At 37.3% G+C, this 22,238-nt stretch overlaps 1 protein-coding gene across 2 annotated transcripts in view; it reads left to right on the top strand.

Annotated features, from left to right (window-relative positions):
- Window positions 1-21,875, top strand: part of fibcd1a (fibrinogen C domain containing 1a) — a 126,699-nt gene extending 104,824 nt beyond the window's left edge. For both annotated transcript variants that reach the window (XM_016534551.1, XM_016534552.1), the window contains 2 exons: window positions 10,906-11,085; window positions 18,545-21,875. In XM_016534551.1, coding sequence (XP_016390037.1) covers window positions 10,906-11,085; window positions 18,545-18,807 — 443 coding nt within the window. In that variant the 3' untranslated portion in view covers window positions 18,808-21,875. The remainder of the gene's footprint in view (window positions 1-10,905; window positions 11,086-18,544) is intronic.
- Window positions 21,876-22,238: the final 363 nt, after the last annotated feature.

Below are 22,238 nucleotides of genomic sequence, written 5' to 3'. Positions count from 1 at the left end.
TGAATCAGAAAACAGAATGTTTTCATGTTCATGAATCAGACCATTTAACTCATTGAATCAATAAACTGGTTCTTTGAATTATAATCTCACTTGGAAGATGATTAATGAATATGAAGGGATAGTTTACCCAAAAGTGAAAATTCTGTCATCATTTATTCACCCTCGACTTGTTTAAACCTGCATGAGTTTATATCTTTTCTCCAAAACACAAAAGAAGATATTTTGAAGAATGGTGGTAACCAAATGGTAGCCATTGACATTGACAAAGTGTTTTTTTTTTCCATGCTATCAAACTCAATGGCTACTGTCAACTATTTGGTTACCAACATTCTTCAAATAATCTTCTTTGTGCTCAACAGAAGAAATAAACTACAGATTTAGAACAACTTGAGGATGAGTAAATGATGACAGAATTTTCTATCCCTTTAAATTTAGCAAGGTTTCCAATCCTCATACCCCAACATTTCTCCTTTTTGTGTTTCATAGAAAAAGCAAATCAAACAGGTTTTGAATGACATGAGTGTGCAAATGATGACCAAATTTTAATTTTTGAGTGTATCCCTTCAAAACTGAGCCTTTGTGTGACCAGCCGTAAAATCCAGGAGAAAAGTCGAACTGCTGTTCTGTTCTCCGCTATAAAGACTCTTGGAGTCCGAATGCATTATTTAAGACATTCTGATTTATTTAATTTTCCCTATGTATAGACGAGTGAGATGGCTGCTTGTGTGCGCCACTGTATCCCAACACACAAATTAAGTTTTTACCTTAGTGACACGTGAAATGTTATTTGTTGTGACAGTCCCCCCATGAATAAAGGATGTGAATCGCGCTGGATCCGACGACAGTCTTGTTCAGCTTCATTTTTGTCAGTGCCAGTTCAAACATGCTCTGTTGGCACATATTAAATTAGAATGAATTAATTTCAAATTCATGGTGCTGGTTCAGTATGTGTGCTCCTGACGTTGAGCTCTTGTGCTCAAGCTGGAGACACAGATTCAAGTCCAAACCAAAGTCCTTATGAAGCAAGCTGTTGTATGTGCATATGCATAGATTTACAGCTTTACAGCATTATGAGCCAGTTATATGATTATTAGATTTGCTTTTTATAGAGCTATACTGTTATGGAGTGAACAGGTCGAGAGGCGTGCAGATCCATTTGCAAAGCTTTATTTAAAGACGGTCAGACAATGGCACACAGGTGTATCGAGGGCAAAACAAAAGAGCAGTCCAGTAAACAGGCGTGGGTCAATCGATGACGAACGTAATCCAACAGGGCAAGACAAAGAGAGATAATCCAGGTGCACGGCAATAGTCCAGGCAGGGGCAAACAGAGTCCGAACGGCAAGACGAAAGGGTAATCCAAAATACACAGGCAAGAGTCTGAACACAGAAAAGCAGGCAAGGCAAGACTATGACTAGACTAAGTAAACTAGAGCAGGCTCCGTAAAGTAGCTATCAGGGTAGCAATATGTGCTTACAATACTCGGCTAAAACTGTGGTTAGAGCCTCGTATTTATTGTGTGTGTGATTGGCTACAGGTGAGAGTGTGATTAGTGAAATGGAACATGGGAAATGTAGTCCAGGGTGACGTGTACCAGTCTGTGTAGTGTGAGAGTCAATATAATCAGAAGGCGACCTCTGGTGGCGAGCGGATGGAAAACCACGGACAGGATTCGTGACATATGCTATATACCAGTGTTTCCCAACCAGGGTGCCGTCTGTCGAGAGCAGGGGTGCCGTGTAAAAAATCCTTTTTTAATATTTTTAAATTGCTAAAATGTTCAAAAAAGCATCTATTATATAATATCCATTTCTGATGTCGCCAATAATTAGAGATGCACCGAAATTCCGGCGAACAGCAAAGTCCACTCAAACATTGAGCCGACAGGAAACATCGATGTAGTTCAGTATTGTTTCTGTCTGCAATAGCCCTACTGTGTTGTAACATGGTGTGGTATATGGGCAACTCTGGTAATGCTGCCCTCTCATTCATTGATCTGCTAACCGCTATGTTATGCTCGCGTGTTCTGATAATAATAGCTTTCTAGGACTAAACATTATTTGGATAATTGGTAAAAAAAAAAAAAGTTAAATATCTTAACCCTACCTGAAAAACTAAAAAGCAATTTATTTAATTCGAAGGCCTGTCGTTATTTTTTATTTGTGCTATCATTATTAATTTGTTTATTTGTTCTTATTTTATTACTGACTGCTTTCTTGTCATTTTTTATTCAATTCAAAGTTTGAAATCAAGCTATCTCGTGCTACTGCAACAAAATTACCCCACTGTAAAATCAAAAATACACTGACTGAGCAACACTTTGTTTAATTACCATTATAGCTATCTCACAATGTTTACATATGAATAAGAGCCCACATTAAAGTCTGTCATATAAATTGGTCTCTTCATCAGAAATTAGCCTTCTGATTGCCACCATTGATGGACACATTTTTTTTAATAATATTAAAAATATCTGTATGGCATTATATTCTGCAGTTCTTCCCTGTTGTACTGAATATCTATACTTTTCAAATTATCATATCGAAGTTAGAAATTCAAATATTGTGACAAAATTAATTTTGTAGGGTGCCACAAGTTTGTTAAAATTTCCAAAGGGTGCCGCGACTAAAAAAAGGTTGGGAAACACTGCTATATACTGTAGAAGCCACATCTATTAAATAAAAAATATATTGTTTACACAGACTCACAGAGGTGGTTTGAATATATTTACATGGATTGTTGCATGTTAGTAATGCCAGCAAAATCATTTACTCAAAGGATTTGTTCAAGAAAGGCCAATTGACTTTCACTCACTCAATCATTTACTCAAACAATTCATTCAAAAACACTGATTCATTCTGGAACAAAACAAGTGCATGTCTTTATGAGTGAGTCAGTGAATCATTCACACAGCCGGTTTGTTAAAAAAACAACACTGATCCATTCTGGAACAAAACTAATGAGTGAGTGAATCAGAGATCAGAGAATCATTTACAGAGCCGATTTGTTCAAACACAGCAAATCAGTCAAATAACACTAAATTATTTAGGAATGCCACTATGAATTTTGTCTGGAACTATTTATGTTTGCAGAGCAAAAATGGACAAAATAACTGGCGATATTGTTTCTTAAAGATGGGTTACTTAATATCAATGTCTTGGTTAATTAGCTGTTGTATAAAACGAATTAAAGAAAAATAATCCCTTAAAAATAAAGTCATAATAAAAAGTTTACATTTTATTAAAGGTACAGAATAGACATTTTAAAGAACACTTGCGTAATGAGAAATCAGTGAAATTAAATGCACAATGGTGTATCACATTAGCAGTAGTCATAGATAATTACCTTTCTTTAATGGTGCAGAGCTCATTATCAGCGTCTTTAATCGGATTGGTCAGGAATGTATGAATGGCCAATGATATAAAGCAGGTCTCCCTGTTCTGTAGCTTCTATGTGTTCAGCAAGTTGCCAGAAACACTGTGTTCGTTCCAGTCTCTGGAGGCAGGTCTCCATATGCTCTTTTTAATTGCGCTGAAACAACTGCATTGATGTGAAGTGTACTTACAGATATGTTTTCAATAGCATATGAACAGCTGTTTTGCTCTAGGTTTTACACCTTGTCCATTTTATCTCAGCTGTTTCCAAAGCACTGCGCTCCGGTACCTTATTGAGTCTCTTATTTAATGCTGTGATCTGGCGTCTGACAGTGGAAGGGTCGTTGCATATTCCTCCAGAATCCCTCTGGAGGTTCCTGCGGATGACAAGAGACACTTTCTCCATTCTGAATATGTAAACAAGAGCTGCATCAGGCGTAATTAAATCCCTTTTTCTTGATTTGCATATAATTGAGCTCAAGGCCCAAAAATGGATTTCACAGAGACTTGCAGACAGGCTTTGGAAAATTAGCAAAATCGATATCGGTGCGGTCGACAGCGCCCACCTGTAAACAGCTTTGATGTGGCTCGCAGGGAAGGGACGGGCACGTTAGGTGCGATGATTCATCCTGCGGAGAACTGAAGAAGTGCCGGATGCTGTGTCACTCTGCTGGCAGGTGTTCAAAGCCCTGTATGCCGCGACCTCAGCAATCACATGTGCGAATTTGTGTGTTTGTGAGAGTGGAAACCCCTGCCCTGAACTCCAATCTCTCTGCTTCATTTCTCGAATGTGTCGCTTTTGTCTGACAGGGCGCAGGGAACAGCCATGCAAGACGTGTCTCATAGAACGATTGTGGCGAGCAGCAAAGCCGCAGAAAAACGCAGATGGAGCAGCTTGATTAAAAATTAATAGTAGAGGACGGTTGCATGGGGAGAAAATGAGCGCAGCTTTTGGCCTGTCAGAAAGAAATCTCTACTCCGCTGGCACGGCTCAGCATGAGGGCCTCCGTTTTCACTATTGCCTCACGTCCACCAATTGCGCTTCCTTTAGAGAGGCCTCAGAAGAATTGAAATGTGGAATTAAGAAGCCCAGAAGACCATCAGTGAATCAACAAGTAATTTTACTGTTTAGATGCAAAGAAGGTCATGAACTATACAGAACTCAATTGAGAATGCCTTTTTAATTCCAATTCCATTCAAACAGGTGCAGAGTTGGAATTTAAATGTAAGGAAGTAGAATTAAAATGACTTGAAATTCCAAGAAATTAATGTAATTGTAAGTTTTCTTTAGAAAAGCAAAGTTGGAATGTAAGTTTAAAAAGTTTTAAAAGCCTTGATGTTTCAGAGTTCATAGTCCTGGATGGATGGATAGATAGATAGATAGATAGATTCTTGTATGGAAAATTGAAGCTTGGGAATTCTGTCTAATGTCTTCTTTTGTATTTCACTGAAGAAAGAAAGTTATACAGGTTTAAAATGACATGAGAGTGAGTAAATGATGACAGGATTTTCATTTTTGGGTGAACTAACTCTTTAATTCTGACTGTTTCATTTAGTCATTCAAGCCCGACATGAAGCCTTTCAAAGTTAAACGGCACTTTAAAGTAGCTTTCACAGAACAATTGATTAATTACTACCTTCTACACCTAAGTACTTCGTACTAATTCAGGGCAACATGTTCGCTGTTTGATATATCTCTAAGAAATTATTGTTACTTGGGTTGAGTGAGTCTCTTGAGATTTAATTAAAGGCCTGAATATAGTTATGTAAATTTAGAGGAAACCCACAGTTTAAACATAACTACGGTACTTACATTTCAAAGATTTCTGTTTGATGTCAGAACATGTTAAACTTTGTGCCTGAAGATATGTACATTTTCATTCTAATAGCCAAAAGACATTTTGACTCCTTTCAGCAAAAAATACTAAGCTGTGTTTTATAGACAATACGAAAAAAAATTAATTATGTTGTAAACTGATGAACGTGTGACAAGTTCAGCTTTTGAGATGCTTAATTATTCGAATGCTTTTAATTTTTTTTGTCATTCTAACCTCTTTTTGGTAATTTGTGTGGAAAGAATTAAAATTTTTGCTTTAATTGTGTGTAAAGGCCCTAGGTTGTTTTTGTGGCTCCACACATACAGTATATCTACTAGGATGCTAGGAAACATTTAAATGAAAGTAGCCTTGTTTATTTTTTCTTTCACATGAAAAACATAGTTTTCCTCCAGGGACTTTTTGTAAATGCAAGAGAACTGTTGTTCCGTTCACAATTCAACAATTTAAAAAAGCTATTTCATCACAATATAGTAGATTTTTGGTGCTTAAACAACATTGTTGGCCCATCAAAGCCGTGGAAATTAAATGATGAAAGGTCGAGGGGCTTGTGTTTGATTTTGTTGTGTGGACTCAGACGAATGTCAGCTCCGCTGTGGAGTGAGCTCCTCCCCGCAGGGCTTTCAGACGGCAGTTTCGGGGGTGATCAATGCTTCCCAAAAACAGATCAAACTGGCTTTGTGTCAACAACACTGGCAGCTATATGAAGTCACCCTGAGATGATATTGCCTCCATATCCAACTCCATACATATGATTTACAGCAGTCATTCTCAATGGGTTTCTTCAGGAAACAGATTTTATATTGGACATCTAGTGGCAACTTAACACAGAACCAAAATGTATTGTGTGAGATATATATATATAGAGAGAGAGGGAGAGGATTACAATTTGTAAGTAATCTACCCAGCTCTGTATATATATATACAGAGCTGGGTAGATTACTTACAAATTGTAGTCTGTTACTAATTCCAAAATACATGACAAAAATTGTAATTAGTAACATAATCCATTACATTACACATTTTAGGTAATATAATCAGACTACTTTTTGATTACGTTTAACCTAACTCATTTATTACATTGATTTAAATAGGATAATATTGCACCATATTGACATTAAAATTCAAAGAAAAAATATGTTCCATTCGTTGTTATTAACAACATAATGTGAATTAAGCATTACATTATTTCAAGGTTTCCCAAACTTGGGTTCTAATATATATTTAATTAATTTTGTATTATATGTATATATGTATATAATCATGCATACATATATATTTTGTAACAGTGTATTTTCATAGTATATACATATGCTACTATATGAAGAAAAAAACATAATAATCATTTATATATCACAGTGGTTGCCATAAAACAGGTCACGCTGCAAGCTTGTTGGGAAAAAACAGTGGGTTTATCAAAGTATAGTCAGTTCCTGATCATATCATGCATCAAGAAGATGGGTCTCATATCAGGTTATCTGGAGCCGTTTGAAGCCCCGACCAGGTGAAGATAATCATACGCACATTAGCTTTTATATGAAAAACAGCACAGCCAGCCTTCTGTCTTTAACACGACTGTTCAGATATATCACACCTCTGTGTAACATTTCTGAGTCCCTGGGTCGAAACAGAAATGACCTTCGAGTGCAAATGGCCTATCCGTTTAGTCAGCGCTGAGACCATTAGAAGGGTGTTGGTGCTTAATAGAGCCTGATGTTGCGCTCGGCTGCCGCTGGAACGGCACCACACCAGTCCCGCTCCATTCACAGCCATCATAACCATCTCTGTCATTATGCCAATATCATTTGAACAAATGTTAGTCTATTCTGCAGGACTGGAGGCAGGCAGATAGACTGCTGCTTCTCACCCGGGCTATCTTATAACTTTAGATTCTCAGACCGAAAGAGGACCGAACCGAAAGACCCGTGTACCGTTACACCCCTAATATATATATATATATATATGTATAGCTACGGACAAAAGTATTGGGACACACCTCCTGTATAAAATCAAGCATCTAGCCATGCAGTCTGCATTTACAAACATTTGTGGGGGGAAAAATGGATCGAAGAAGAGTTCAGTGAGTCTGAAGAGTTCAATGAATTCAGACATGCTACTGTGATAGTCAGTTTGTGAAACTTCGTCCCTGCTAGATATTCCACAGTCAATTGTAAGTGGAAGCATTTAGATACAGCAGCAACTCAGTCATGAAGCAAAAGACCAATGCTCTGCTGATTCTATTGCTGAGATTTCCAAACTTCCACTGGCATTAATACAGTATCGACACAAAACTGTGCAGCAAGAGCTTCATGAAATGGATTTCAGTTGCATGCAACCCTTAAATCACCAAGTACAACTCCAGGCATTGGATGGCGTGGTGTAAAGCATGCCGCCACTGGACTCTGGAGCAGTGGAAACCTGTTCTGTGGGGTGATGAATCACGCTTCTATGTTTGGCTTCTGTGTAAAGACAAGTTTGGATGAGTTTGGTGTGAATAAACTTGACTGACTCACTCAGAGCCCTGACCTTAACTCCATCAAACACCTTTGGGATAAACTGGAATGAAGATTGCGAGTCAGACCTCACAAATGCTCATAGAAACACTTCAAAATCTTGTGGAAAGTCTTCCCAGAACAATGGAAGCTGTTATAGCAATATGCAAAGGGGAGACCATTTGAAATGCAATGTCATACAAGTACCTGTTGGTGTAATCTGTTGGTCAGGTTTCCCAATAGGTTTTTCCGTATGGTGCATACATATATGTATAAGTCTAAGTTGAAGTACTAAAATAACTGAAACTAAAATTGAAATAAAAATAAATAAAAGCTGATATAATAATAAAATATATTTTTAAAAAATCAAAAGCTAATAAAAATGACAAAATCACATAACAAATGTGTGAATGTTTAAACTAAAATTAAAATGAAAACTGAAAAGATCATTTAAAATATTAATGAATATTATACATAAAAATACTAAAGCAACATGCATAACTAATATTTGCATAAATGTTCATAATAATAATAAATGCACAATTTTTTTAATGTTTTTAATTATTTATAGTCTACCATTAATTTTTAATACACTTATTAAATACACTTTAATAGACTTACTTTATTTTTAATTTATTTTAATTTATTTTGTTTTGTTTTGTTTTATTTTTATTTATTTATTTATCTTTTATTAATTCCGGGTCTTCATCATGAATTCCTCTTTTAAAACATAACAGCAACTTTTCATTGTCTAATCAATTCCTGATTGATAAAATCAAGTCCTACGAATGTTTCATTCTGAAATTCTGCAGTTTATGCAAATGAAATGGGTTTGAATGGCTTCACGTGGACTTTAAAACAATATCTCAGTGTCAGTGCTAATGTTAATAATTGTTATAACCCATAGCCCTTTTTTCAGGAGATATCTAATGGCTGTTGAACATCTGTTAGGCACAGTATGATGCTTTTTAAGCAACACATTCTGTTTAGCAAATATGGCCACATGCAGCTAAAGTTTATTCACCTAACACCCTACCCAAACATGCGCTGCGGTTCACAACAGCTGAAGACCAGCAGCAAGCTACGATTAGACCTAGCAAAACTCTGCTGTATTGATTTTCTGTCCTGGGGGTGCAATGCACATGCCAGCGAATGGGCTACAAAGGGAATTCATTTGTAGGCAAGCACATTAGTTTCCTGTCAAGAGCCTCTCCTCCTCTCTCTGAAAACTGGGTGGAATATTAAGAGCAGAACTTACTAGAATCTGGGTCTCCCGTTGAGATATTGATCCCAGGATGTAGACCAGAGTCCTTTAAGCCCATCTAAGCTAAGAAAGAAACGTTATGTCTCTAGCAGGCCCGCCCCACGGAGAGAGAAGTTGTGCACCTTGTGCTTTAAGAAGCACACTGTTGCACTGGTTCCCATAAAACTTTGATATGAATGTTGTTGTGGAATCTTAAAGTTCACTGCTAGTTCTTTTCATGTTAGACAAAGAAGTTTGAAATCAAAAGCCCAGTCGCAGGTGTTAGATAATAAATTTAAAGTACAAGTTTGAGGGAAAAATTCTGATTGGCTGATGGTTTCACTATTATCAAGACTATTCTGAGTTGTAAAGGCAACAGACAGGGAAAATATATAAGGACAAATAAGTTAGTTTCACACTTTTAAGAGCCCTCAACACTCCAAGAAGAGTCTGTAAAAAAAGGCCCAGTGTTAAAGGGGTCATATGATGCATATGAAAGTTTTCCTTTCTCTTTGGAGTGTTACTAAAGTTGCAAAGACTAAAGACTCGTCCACGCCCTCCTAAAACGCCTTTTTTTTTTATATTGAGTTTTGGGCAGTGTAGAGTAGCGCTTGTTGTTTGTCATTTCTCCGATCACAAATGCAGACATGGTTTTATGTTTACGCGGTGCAGCTGCTCGAAAGCTGACCGTGCATGCTCCGCTCCTAAACAAACGACACACAAATCGTGTGTATCCCCCGCCGCCAGATATCGTGGGCAGGGAGAAACACAGCGTTTGTAATGCCGTTCGCTCGCCATAGACTTTCTCATTGTTTTATATATATATATGAGTGCTTGTGCGGACAGACAACAGTAAATAGACAGACACATACACAGAGCGCTACTGAAGAGCAGAAGCTGGTTTGCGGCCGGCCGGATGCGCTTTTATGCTTTCTGGTGCTTACGTCACCCTGCTCGTGACGTCTCGCTGTTCCATTGGACGGATTTGACACGTGCTTCAGAACGCGGTCACGCAAGGGCGTTCCCCAAAGCGATCTCGACGCAGCTCGAGTTCCTGAAGGGGAATTGTATTGTACCGATATTTCAGCATATTTTTCTTATTGATTTTTCACAGGTGTTTTTCCAATATTATGGATTACACATTGAATTGTGTGTTTTAGATTTATAGAAAATGTCTGTAAACTTAACAGGCAGAAAGTTACCAGTACCCTTTCTGTTTTTGTACTGATTTCTTTTCAAATTGAAAAACAAATTGGTAAACTTGTATAACATAAAGAAAAAATAAAATAAAAATGAAATAAAATACTTTTACTTTACTTTACTTTTACTTTAGTAAACTTTTTACTTTTTTAAGTAAAGTAAATAAAATATTTAAGTATTATCAAAGTGTTGGGAAAAGGGGTGTGCTAATTTTTTTTCCAAAGAACATCATTGAACACACACACACACACACACACACACACGCGCGCGCGCACACACACTCACACACATCCATCATTACTGTCTAAATACATTTTCTAGTATTAATATGCCCACATATATTAAAAAGGCAAATGTCTCATGGGGTGTACTTGCAAACTGATAGTAACTCATATTTGCATAAATGTTCATAATAATAAATGCACAATTTATAATGTTTTAAAAAATATTTATAGTCTACAGTTAATTTTTAATACACTTTATTATTTCATTTCATTTTATTTTTAGGAAAGTTCCTATGCAAAACTTGCCATGGGCGTTCTGAGTGGTTGCAAATGTGTAGCTATGTGATTGCTAAAGTGTTTTGACTGGTTTTTAGCATGTTGTTGGCACACCTCTCCTCAACAAGTCACATGATTTGAGGTTTCATTAATGTCTGTAGCAGAAGCTGGTTACCCAAACACTCTTTCAGCCTTCTGTATATTCAAATAAATCTAATCTGCACATTTTTCCATTAACTTCATCTAAATCTCTTTTTCAGGCATGAAACGAATCCATGCACTTACCATTCAAGCCAACTACGAGCTGAGGATTGACATGGAGGACTTCGAGAACAGTACCTCCTTTGCGAAGTATGGCTCTTTTGGAGTGGGTTTGTTCTCCGTTGACCCCGACGAGGATGGCTACCCACTGAGCGTTGCGGACTACTCCGGCACAGCAGGTATGCTACACACATTATTCTGCTTTTTACTAAGAGTTCCTGTGCTTACCTTCATTGTGGAGCCAGAAACTATTACATTTATTGCAAAGGCAGAGGTCTCGAAGAAAGCCATAGGTCATAGTGTCCTGCTTTTAAAGCTCTGTATTTTTAAGACATCCTGCACATCAGCAGTTCAATCGTAGACCTGCATTGATGTCTGGAGCCAAAGTTCATGTCAGGTTTAATGGGGAGCCTCAGGTAAACGCCGGTAAAAGCTCTTCGGCTGATATGTAGTCTCGTCTAGACAGACTTTTGACAGATTGTTCTGGCCAAGAACGCCCACTTTAGACCATAAGAGACAATTTAACTGGCATTTATTGTGTCCAGTTTCATTACAAAAATGCTTTTTTTCCCTTTTAGGGACATAAATCTGAAATATCAGCAGTCTCGGTAAAGCAAAAGAAAAATTAACATAAAAAAGTAACAAAATTACAAATTTATGATCAAAATTAATTTCTGAGTATAAGAAATATGTATTGGTTATTTCACTGGCAAACAAACAAACGAAAAAACAAGCAAACAAACAAAAAAAAAAACTGTAATTTTTTTTTATTATTTATTATTCTGTGGAACCCAAAGGGAGATATTTGACAGAAGTGTTGGATATCGATACGATGAATATTGATGAAAAAAAAATTAACTTAAATGATTTTAGCAAATGGCTGCAATATAACAAAGAGTGAAAAATTTAAGGGGGTCTGAATACTTTCCGTACCCACTGTATATATATATATAATCAATATTGGTTACTTATATTGGTTATAGTATTGGAATTGGTCGCAATGTTGGAAATATTTCTGTTCTAAACCATGAAGGCGAGCCAATGAATTGCCAATGAGCCAATGAAAAAAAGTGAAAGTAAAAACGGAATGACGGAGTAATATTGGAGCTTTCGACATCTGACGCCGCATATTCTCTCAGAGACGACGAAAGACGAATCTCTATGCTGATAACGGTATAGCTAACTGTTTTAATTTATTCCCTTAATATTTCTCTTTTGGCCTGTACATAGTGGGAAAAAAATGAGAAGAAACATATTTCGTGTTAAACTGGTTGCTTTTGAATGTTGGTGCTTGAAATAAAAGCTTTTTATTTCATTGATTTTTATTGACTGCAGTGTTAATATTTTAATTGTAGGCCTATAATTCATTGTATAATAGACCTGTTTTAAAAGACCTTTTTTTTTTACATTTTAATTGAGGAGTAAATAGCCTAATCATTTGTTATCCTCGCAGCGCGTCAGTTGTGCGGTAATTATTGCGGGACAAATTAGTTGTAATTTTAATTTAATAATAAAAGTAGCTCCATAATAATAATAGGCCTAATAAAAATAAGAATGTAACAGGCCTACATTAATTGGAAATGCCAAATCCTCTTAATATTGCCAATAATTGATGTTTTTGACAATATCTCTGGCTATCGTTGATACAAGATCATCATCTTTCAAAGCAACTCAGCAAGGGGGGGTTATCGCGGGGCCTTTCGCAGTGCGTGCCCTGCGTGCCTGTCCGCTACGCCACTGGGCAGACAGCACATTGCCTGTTACGTTGTTTGGGCTGCCTTGTAGAGAGCAGTGGCACTGAGAACATTATGTTTCACACACTTTAAGCTGTTTTATTTTCCAAATGTAATAGGATTAGTCCAAAGAATTTTGTGCATACACGTATATATACGTATATATATATATATATATATATAGAAACACACACACATATTTGTGTATGTGTGTGTGTGTGTATGTGTCTCTAAAAAATAAATGTGTCTCTGTGTGTGTTAGCAAAGTTTTTGTGTTGAAAACAAGCCCATGTTAAGCACAGAGAGGAAATCCAAACTTAGCGGCCTGAATTGCACCCAGCAAAACAAAGAAGATCAGCCCAGAATAGAAACTATCATGAGAATCACAAGACTAATTTCCTGCCCTGTTTTCAGCGGTGTTCAGATATATTCCTGCGGCACGCAAAGCAACGGGGGCCGCAGGTTATCGCCTGCACCGAGGCAAAGTGATGAGCAATTCTCACTGCTTCACCGCCGCTGTCGCCGGGGCCTCTTTTTAACATTAATTGGGTCCCGCACTCTATTATTCTCAGGTATTTTTCCCCGAGCACTGCCCTCATCGCTGGGGCTGGACGCGGGCGTGACCTTCACCGTGTGCCGGAAAGGGCAGGGATAATGAAGCCGTAGAATATATCTATGGCATTCCAATAAAGCAGGCACTCGGCTTATTATGTGAGACGTAAACAAACATTCCTATTAACATAAATCAAGAGGAGAATACTGCTTCCACGCGTCTAATTAGCGAGGCTGTCTTAAACATCCCCCGCTGGAGGAGTCATGCCACATTGATTCCCAATCTTATCAATTACGTCCTGTTTGGACTTTTACGCCGCTGTCTGGATTAAAATGCACGCGTGGTCGTTTAAAGCATTAATGTGTACATGAATGGTAGGTTGGACTGACAGTAAGCATTAAATCACATTTTGATGTTCCGTCTGAGCTGTGCTTGCTCAAGTATGAAACTTGGTTTTGAATAAAATGCTGTAAGAGATCAACATAGATTGAATGTTTTAGCACAATTAAATCAAACAGTCATTTTTTCAAGAGCAAGCAGCAGTGTGGAACAAAACAGCAGCTGAAAAACAAAAGGAAAAAACACAAATTCGCAAACCGTGGCTCCTAGAGGGCAACATTGTGAGATGTCCTTGACAACTTTAATAACGGTTTGTCAGACAAAAAGCAAATCTGAGGAGGCTCAGAGTCCAACCGTCACAGAAGTTCGAAAGAAAAAATTCTGTCACAATGTCAATGGTAAAAGGCACATTGTGGCCATAAAATCAGATTAAAACAATTGAATGTGGCAGGCAACTTAAAATTCAACAAACAGCAGAATTTTTATATATTCTCGCTTTATCTGATGCACTTTCTCTGAACACAAAGTATCCATTTATCTGATATTAGCAATGGAGTAAGAAACCTTTCAACTGATCAGACAAGCTAAACCAGTTTAATCTGGTTTAAACTTACATTGTACCAGCTTAAAGTGTCCAAGTTGGTTTTTGGAACTTGATAAGTTACTAAATTTACTAGACTTTACTGGTCCAAGGTATTCTACCAGCTCTAACTAGCTTGACCAGCAAAGTTCAGTTAACCATCTAGAACATGTTTTCACTATATATTACTATAATACTACAACAAAATAACTATCAATATTGTGTTTAAGATGCAAGTTACTGTAAGTGTTGTATAGAAATATCTTGAAAAAGAAAAGCATGAAGATTTATAGGCCTTGAGTTGCAGAAGGCATTGGATAACATTAGTGTTGAAGTTCTCAGGAAATATATTGACACTATGCCAGAGAGATGTGCTGCTGTAATTGCTGCAAAAGGTGGACATACCAAATATTAAAGTTAAAAGTACATAAAAACAGTACAACTCACTTCATCAGATATTTGTTGTGTTTAAAGTAACCATCTGCATGCTTCATGAACATTATGTGAATGCAAATGAAATCATGTTTTGGAGGCAAAAAAAAAAATCTATATTTTCAGATCTGTCAGGTGTTCTAATAATTTTGGCCTCCACTGTATATATAATATCTAGTGTTACTATACTATAAAAATAACTGGCAATAAGTTCCTCCATAAAGTTACTAGTTAGATAGATAGATAGACAGACAGATAGATAGATAGATAGATAGATAGATAGATTTCATCACATAATTTTGAAAAAAAAAGTTTTGAAAAATATGCCAATTTATGTGGCATCAAAACCACAGAGAATCTCATTCATGCGGGCCATTAGTACTAAACTAAACCATCCAAGTGACTTCTTCAGCAGACGTCTAAAACTGTGCAGAGCTGCTGTCGGAAAGTGTTTTAGCAATTGTGTGTTGATGCTGAAGTACCAATTTGATATGACATTATTTCAATACGACAGTGCATCCCTGTGGAGATTTTGATGAGCCGTACCCCAGAATCCTCTGTTTTTCATGCATTACTCTGGTGTTTTTTTGCAACTGAGATAATAAAAGAAAATCTTTTGGTGTTAAAGAGTGCCTCACACACCCTTTTCTTGCATGCTAGAATTTTTATATCATAGCTGTTTTCAGCGCACAAGCATGCTGTCTTTAATGCCGCTCTGTTTAATGAAAGGCCTTTACGATAGTGTAGAGAAAGAGTGCTCAGCCACAGCGGGGATCTCTGGGAAGATATAATTACCTGAGATGAGTTTTTACACCCATGATGCCCTGATCTCTGTAAACACTTTGAGTACTAATACAGTACCAACTTCAAAGCGCGCTAATGACAGTTTTGCAAGCGCACAGAAATGTTTTTACTACCATTAGGGAGGCCAGAGTAAGAAGCGAAATTGCATGTGAGCGTTTGATTATTTTGGTTATCCAAGTAGAGGAGTGTATAATTTCTCTCTGATGTTGCAGTGTTTTTCGGCATTAACGCGATTATGCATTCATGCACATAGCTAATGACTTGTATCGCCCTCCTGAGTGGGTCTGTCTCAAGACATTTCATAAAAGTCTGAGATGCACCTTCATGCTGACACACGCTACACACCCCCTCAGGTGCACAAATTGTGAAGTCTGTTTTGCACAGAATCTGCAATTTACTGCAATGATTAATCATCTAGTTCTAGCAAATGAGTATTTTTTCCAGCGTCGTTTGTATGATTGGGTATTCTTTGAAATGTAACACTTTATGAATATTACAACATACTACTATTGCAGAGGCAGCTTGTTGAGATTTGTTCATACTGTATATAGAGAGTAAAGGATTTCCTTCAAGCAGCTTCCCCTTCTGAAAGAATGATTTTAAACCAGCCTGAGCTGGTTAGCTAGTTTCCAGAGATTATTAGGCTGGTCTGTTTTGGTTTTCAAGTGGTTTGGGGTATTTTTCAGTTGGCCAACTAGCTAAACCAGTTGGTCTGAACTGACCACATTGTACCAGCTTAACGTGTAAGTTGGTTATCATAGCCAGTTTAGACCATATTACTGGTCCAGCATGTTTTATCAGATCTCTTTAAACCAGATGGTTAGCTAGTTTCCGAAGCTCATTAGACTGGTCTGATTTGATGGTTATTGACATCTTAAACCAGTTTACCTAACCTGGTTTAAACTGACCACAGTTTACTGGATTCAGGAGTTCAGGTTGGTTTTGTTAGACATATTATTGGAACATATTACTGGTCTAAGGTGTTCTACTAGATCTAATGAGCTTGACCAGCATGGTTCATGGTTAGTTAACTATCTAAACCAGCTTTGACCATCTGACTGTAAATAGCTAGCTTAAGGCTCGTCTTAAAGGGTTAATTCACCCAAAAATGTAAATTCTGTCATTATTTACTGACCCTCGTGTTGTTCCAAACCTGAATTACTTTCTTTTTTTCCGTGGAACTTAAAATAATCTTTTGAATATTGTTAGTAATGCAATTAAAGTCAATGGAAATCAAAACTGTTTGGTTACCAAGTCAAGTTTGGTTAAAAGTCATACAGGTTTGGAACAACATGGGGGTGAAGATCTAAAAATAATGTCCAAATTAGACAGTTTTGGTTTCCACTGACTTCTATTTCATGGACACAAAATACAATGGAAGTCAACGGGAACCAAAACTGTTTGGTTATACCAACATTCTTCAAAATATCTACTTTTGTGTGGCAAAAAAGTCATACAGGTTTGGAACAACATGAGGATGAGTGAATAATGACAGAATGTTCATTTTTTTTGGATGAACTATCCTTTTAAACCAGCTTGAGACAGCCAAAGACCATAAATGACCTTCTTAGGCATGCTAAAAACCAGGTAAAGCCAGCTTATGTGTCATGTTTCTGCAGGCAATGTCTCTGCATCTGTTCATTGGCTCCTTTCACAGTCCAGGTGTTGTCATTTTATACCACCATTATTCTGCTGATTCGTTTATCTGCTAGACCACAATGATGAATCTATGAGGCAACCGATAGGAGTTTATGATGTGTAACACACTTTACAATGTGACATAACGGCATCAATTGGATCTCCTTTGTCCCAATAAAATGGCTATCACGATACATGTTGCAGCAGAGTGGAATTAGAGTCAGAGGAAAAGGACAGGAGAAGGGATGGCAAGGCTGGCAATAAAAGGCTGACCTTGTCAGCAAGGCCGGGCCCAGCGGAGCCGGGCAGTATGGAGGCAGGAAACTGGGATTAGATTAGCCTAGCTGCACACTGCAACATTATGTCCCTGAAACATACATCACAGAGCTTAATAAGGGCACATTAGTGGCAACGCATTAACATGCTCCTCTCTTTGGTTTCTGTCTCTCTCTTCAGCAGAGCTAGCAGTCTCAGTATGCAGATATAAACACACTAAGGTGATTGTGAAATTTTCAACTGATGTTTTGGTGCTCGATATATGAGCCTATAAGCAGTGGTTTAGCATTGCTATTTTAAGCAATTGGATTTTATGAATTGAAGGCTATAACAAGCAAATGTAAATCCACTAATGTAGGCTGTGCTATATATTATGTACATGCAAAAATTCACTGTAATTCAAAACTGAGTATCATCAGCATAACAGTGAAAGCTAACACCGTGTTTCCTGTTGATATCTCCCAAGGGTAACATGTAAAGCGTGAAGAGTAATAGTCATAAGGTGACTATGATTTTTTATGTTTAAGTCTTTTATGCTCACAAAGACAGGATTTATTTGATCAAATAGACAGTAAAAAACAGTAAAATTGTGAAATATTTTGGATAATTTAAAATGACTCTTTTCTATTTTAATATATATTAAAACAGAATTTATTCCTGGAATGGCAAGCTTATTTTTCAGCATCATTACTCCAGTCTCCAGAGTCACATGATCCTTCAGAAATCATTCTAATATGCTAATATGATTTTCTGCTTAACATTTCTAATTATTATTCATGTTGAAACAGTTGTGCTGCTGAATATTTTTGTGGAAAGTAAAATAACAAATAAAAAAATGGTGTGAAGTTCAACACAACTTGCTTGCTTTTATTCACTTGATTATTATCAATTTTATTGGTTAGTTGTTTTTAGCCCTAATGTAAGTTACAAAAATATTTAGCAATCAATTTTTGGAGGAAAAATTATCCAGTATTTGTGTATTTTTTACACTTATTAATTTTTATTTTTTTGAGGTTCCATTTGATTTAAGATGTAGAGCAAGGTAGCTCACTATGTTTTGGAAGAAAACTTCTGCTCTTTGTTAAAACTGTGTACTGTTTTACTGCAGTAATCTAAACTTTCCATGACACAGATAAACAAAGACGTTGCGGTTGAGTGACTCACTTGTTCTTTTGTTTCTGTCTCTTTTTCTCGCCGTCCCTGTCTCTCACATGCTCACTCTTCCACCCATCCTCTGTCTTTCTCAATCTTTCTTTCCATCACGCATTGATCCAACGCTGCAGGCGACTCGCTGCTCAAACACAACGGAATGAAATTCACCACTAAGGACAAGGACAACGACCACTCTGAGAATAACTGCGCGTCCTTCTACCACGGTGCCTGGTGGTACCGCAACTGCCACACCTCCAACCTCAACGGACAGTACCTGCGCGGCCAACACACCTCGTATGCCGACGGCATCGAGTGGTCATCCTGGACGGGTTGGCAGTACTCGTTGAAGTTCACCGAGATGAAGATCAGGCCAACCAAGGAGGAGAATAAATGAGTGAGAACTAGAAAACCCAACTAGAAGAGCTCAAAGGTGGCTGTAGGTGTTAGAGACACTCGATGCAGAAACGCAAGAACTTTCCGGCGACAACTTCTTTCTCATGTTTCTGTTTCTATCCATCTTTCAAACCCCGTTTTCCCATCATCTTGTAGTGTTTGTGCTAACGCCCAATGGGCCGATGTTTTTCTCTTGATCTACTGTTCACATCTCTGAATATTATTACAAAACATTGCGGGTATTGTCAAAAATGTGCTAATGGGGAAAAAAAACATAGTTGTTGTCTAAAAAAAAAAGAAAAAAAGAAACTTCTGTAGCTGTGAAATTTAGCAAGAACGTGTAGCTTTTCATAAAAATAAAGACTTTTAACTCTTCAGACATCCGACGGAGAGGCAGCTTGTCCTATGTTATTTTCGTTCAGTGCTTAATCAATAACTCGTAGTTAAACATGACAAGGTTGCTATTGGTGTGTCCAGCCCCTGCTGTAATATCTGGGAGGTAACTAGATTTTGCCACATGTCGAGTAAATACGTTATTGACCACCAGGGATACTCAAAGAGAATATGTGTCACAGTGGTGGCTTTCAGAGTGATGGGCCACAACAGGCGCATTTTTCACTCTGACAGGTCAGTCAGTGGAGGGTTTTATCAATGGAGAAGCTGAACGTCTCTCAGAAAACACAATAACCCTTTGGTGTTACTGCCGGATAGAAAAGTGCTGGATTTTATCTTATGCACAGTAGGTCAGATTCACCTGAAATCACAATGAAATGGATTGACGGAGCTTTAAGGCGTAAACTTGGAGAAGATCTGAGAATTGAACTTGGGTTGAACTGCTTTTTTTGTTGTTGTGAACAGACCAAATATTCTGTTTTAATAGTCAGATCATTTTGCAGATCATATCAGTAGCTTATTTAGTAGCTCATTAGTTTGCCATGAGTATATGATCATGTATTAATTTAATGTCATTTGTTTCAGGTAAACTGTGAAGTTCTCAAAATCTTATGTTGAAAGGAATAGTTTACCCTAAAATGCAAGGGGTCAAGATTCAAATTGCATTTGGGCATTTAAAGCACGCATATTAGGCCTATAACAAACAGACTGGCAAAAACACCAGTGCTTGGTTGGTTTTTGAGGCTCTTAAAAGTGTTAAATGAACATCAAAAGACATATATTTATACAACAGTTAGTTCTCGACCTCCTTAGTGGGGATTCTTCAGCGACTCTTTATGCATGTTACATTGTTACACCAGTAGGTCGCAATTAATGAGTGAATCATTGATTCATTTACATTCGAAAAACATAGATTCATTTGGAAACTAAACAAAAGGCTGTTTTATGAGTGAACCATTGAATCATTTACTTGCCTGATTTGTTCTTAAATGTGTTGTTTCATTCAGAACGAAAGAGTGATTATTTATACGTCAATCGCTGAATCATTTACTGATTTATTCAAAATAATGAATCATTGAGGAAGAAACACCACTATTTGTTTGTTGCTCAGAGGTGTGCAACGATTCTGTTTTGACTTTGTTTTCATTGGCGGAGCAAAAATAAAGTATCTGACAATACAGTCTAAATGTATTTACTGTTGTATAACATCATGAATGCGAATGTAACTCGTTTTACTGATTTTGGTGTAAACTATTCCTAATGTTGCTTCTCTTTCTGTTTGTATTTTATTTATTTTTTTTATCTATGCAGACTTAGTTCACTAATTTCTCTCTTTTTTCATTTATGGCACTGACAATGAGCATATGTCAACTTTCCAAACAATCAACTTGCAATGTTCTTTTACCCATTTACATGTGTTTCATGAGTCTTTGTATTAGTATTAGTATTTATCCTGCGATATCCATGTTAACTAACCCAGTGTTTGAATGTGAAAATCAGTTTCATAAGTTTATTTGTATCTTTATATTTGTTGTGACTGTACATTGATTATCCTATCAAAGATGAGCATTGTCTGCACTTTAAACAGCAACATCAAAATACTAATTTCTGTTTCAAAACGTTTTACAATCACTTTTATATCTACATTGGAAGGAATTTAAAAAAAAAAGTTTTATGAATCAAAGGATAACTAATACTTCAGATTATTAAAAAAATGCAAAGCATTTCAATATCAGCCAGCTATATTCTTCATTCATGTTTCAATGGCCAATTTACAGTATATACTGCAATGCCAACCCCTACTGAAAACCAATTCGCCACCGTCAGAGGAGCTCAAAACTACAACAGAGAGAACAGCTGTCACAGCCCAACCAAACTGACGTGTTTTGATCAAGTTTGTGACACATTCTCGCTCAATAAAGAGAACCGCAGGCATTTCTGTGAGGTGAAATTGTTTAAGAAGAACAGTGCTATGTAGATTGAGTTTCACGGTCAGTTCTCTCTGGAAACCGTAGGAGGTCTTTCAATGATCCAGTTGTCCTGATGTACTAGCATGCACATTCAAAACAAAGAGAAAATGCCAATAAAAAACATCACCTCACCTCATCCCGCCATGTTTTTCTTGCTCTCCGCAGGTATTTTTAAAAGAAACGTTGTTCTTTACGGGTATGAAACTGATAAATGTAAGATACGGACTGAGATTGGTTTTGTTGCGCCAAAGGAGAGAACGTGCGACAGCTACTGCTTTTGGGGAATGACAGATTCTCAGTTCATGGCCTCCGTTGCTTTCTGTGAACTTCTTGGAACTCAGGAACCGCTGCCGATGGCCTCTCAAACTACACCTGTCTGCTGACGGCACTTGCCAGTCATCCGTGTAAATAATTTAACCGTGAAATTGAGCATGTCTTGCAGTATAACAACACCCCAGGATGACAAGAGGACGTTTTCCTTTCTTTACACATCCTGCCCTCCCTAACATCCCCTCAAACCTACAAACCCATCCTTTCTGACCAGCTATGAAAGCTATGAACGCAGATATACTGTACACTATTAACATTTGGTATGCTCTGCTACATTTTGGGAATTATGATGGACTCATGTTCCATTTTAGGTCTTGTATTAGCAGTATTTTTTGTTGATCATTAAAACGTGTTCAATGAGTGACATTTAATAAACATTCACAGTTTCTAACATACTCGCTTACGGTGTGACTGGAGCATTTCCTCTGACATAAAAAGTGAACTAATTCCACCTTAGCAGTTTGGGAGTGAATGTCAGCTGAGGTCAGCTCATTAGCTGGTAATTGACTAGGTAGGCCAAGAATAGATCCCTAGGTAAAGCTTTTTTATGTGAATATTGTGACTATCGCATTTGCCTTGCTTTTAAATATTTGCAAATGTGCCAATCTCAGGCCTAGATGGCATAATGAGGCTCTCAAGTGATGAATGTTTCAGGAATGTCGTGAAAATGCATGACACTAAATGGAGGACAGGAGAGATTTTGCCTTTTATCGTGACTCTCCTTGATTAAGATGATGGA

Source organism: Sinocyclocheilus rhinocerous, unplaced genomic scaffold (assembly GCF_001515625.1).
Source record: "Sinocyclocheilus rhinocerous isolate Xijiao unplaced genomic scaffold, SAMN03320098_v1.1 scaffold785, whole genome shotgun sequence".
In the NCBI taxonomy this organism is placed as follows: domain Eukaryota; kingdom Metazoa; phylum Chordata; class Actinopteri; order Cypriniformes; family Cyprinidae; genus Sinocyclocheilus; species Sinocyclocheilus rhinocerous.
This window is presented reverse-complemented; position numbering and strand designations above follow the sequence as displayed.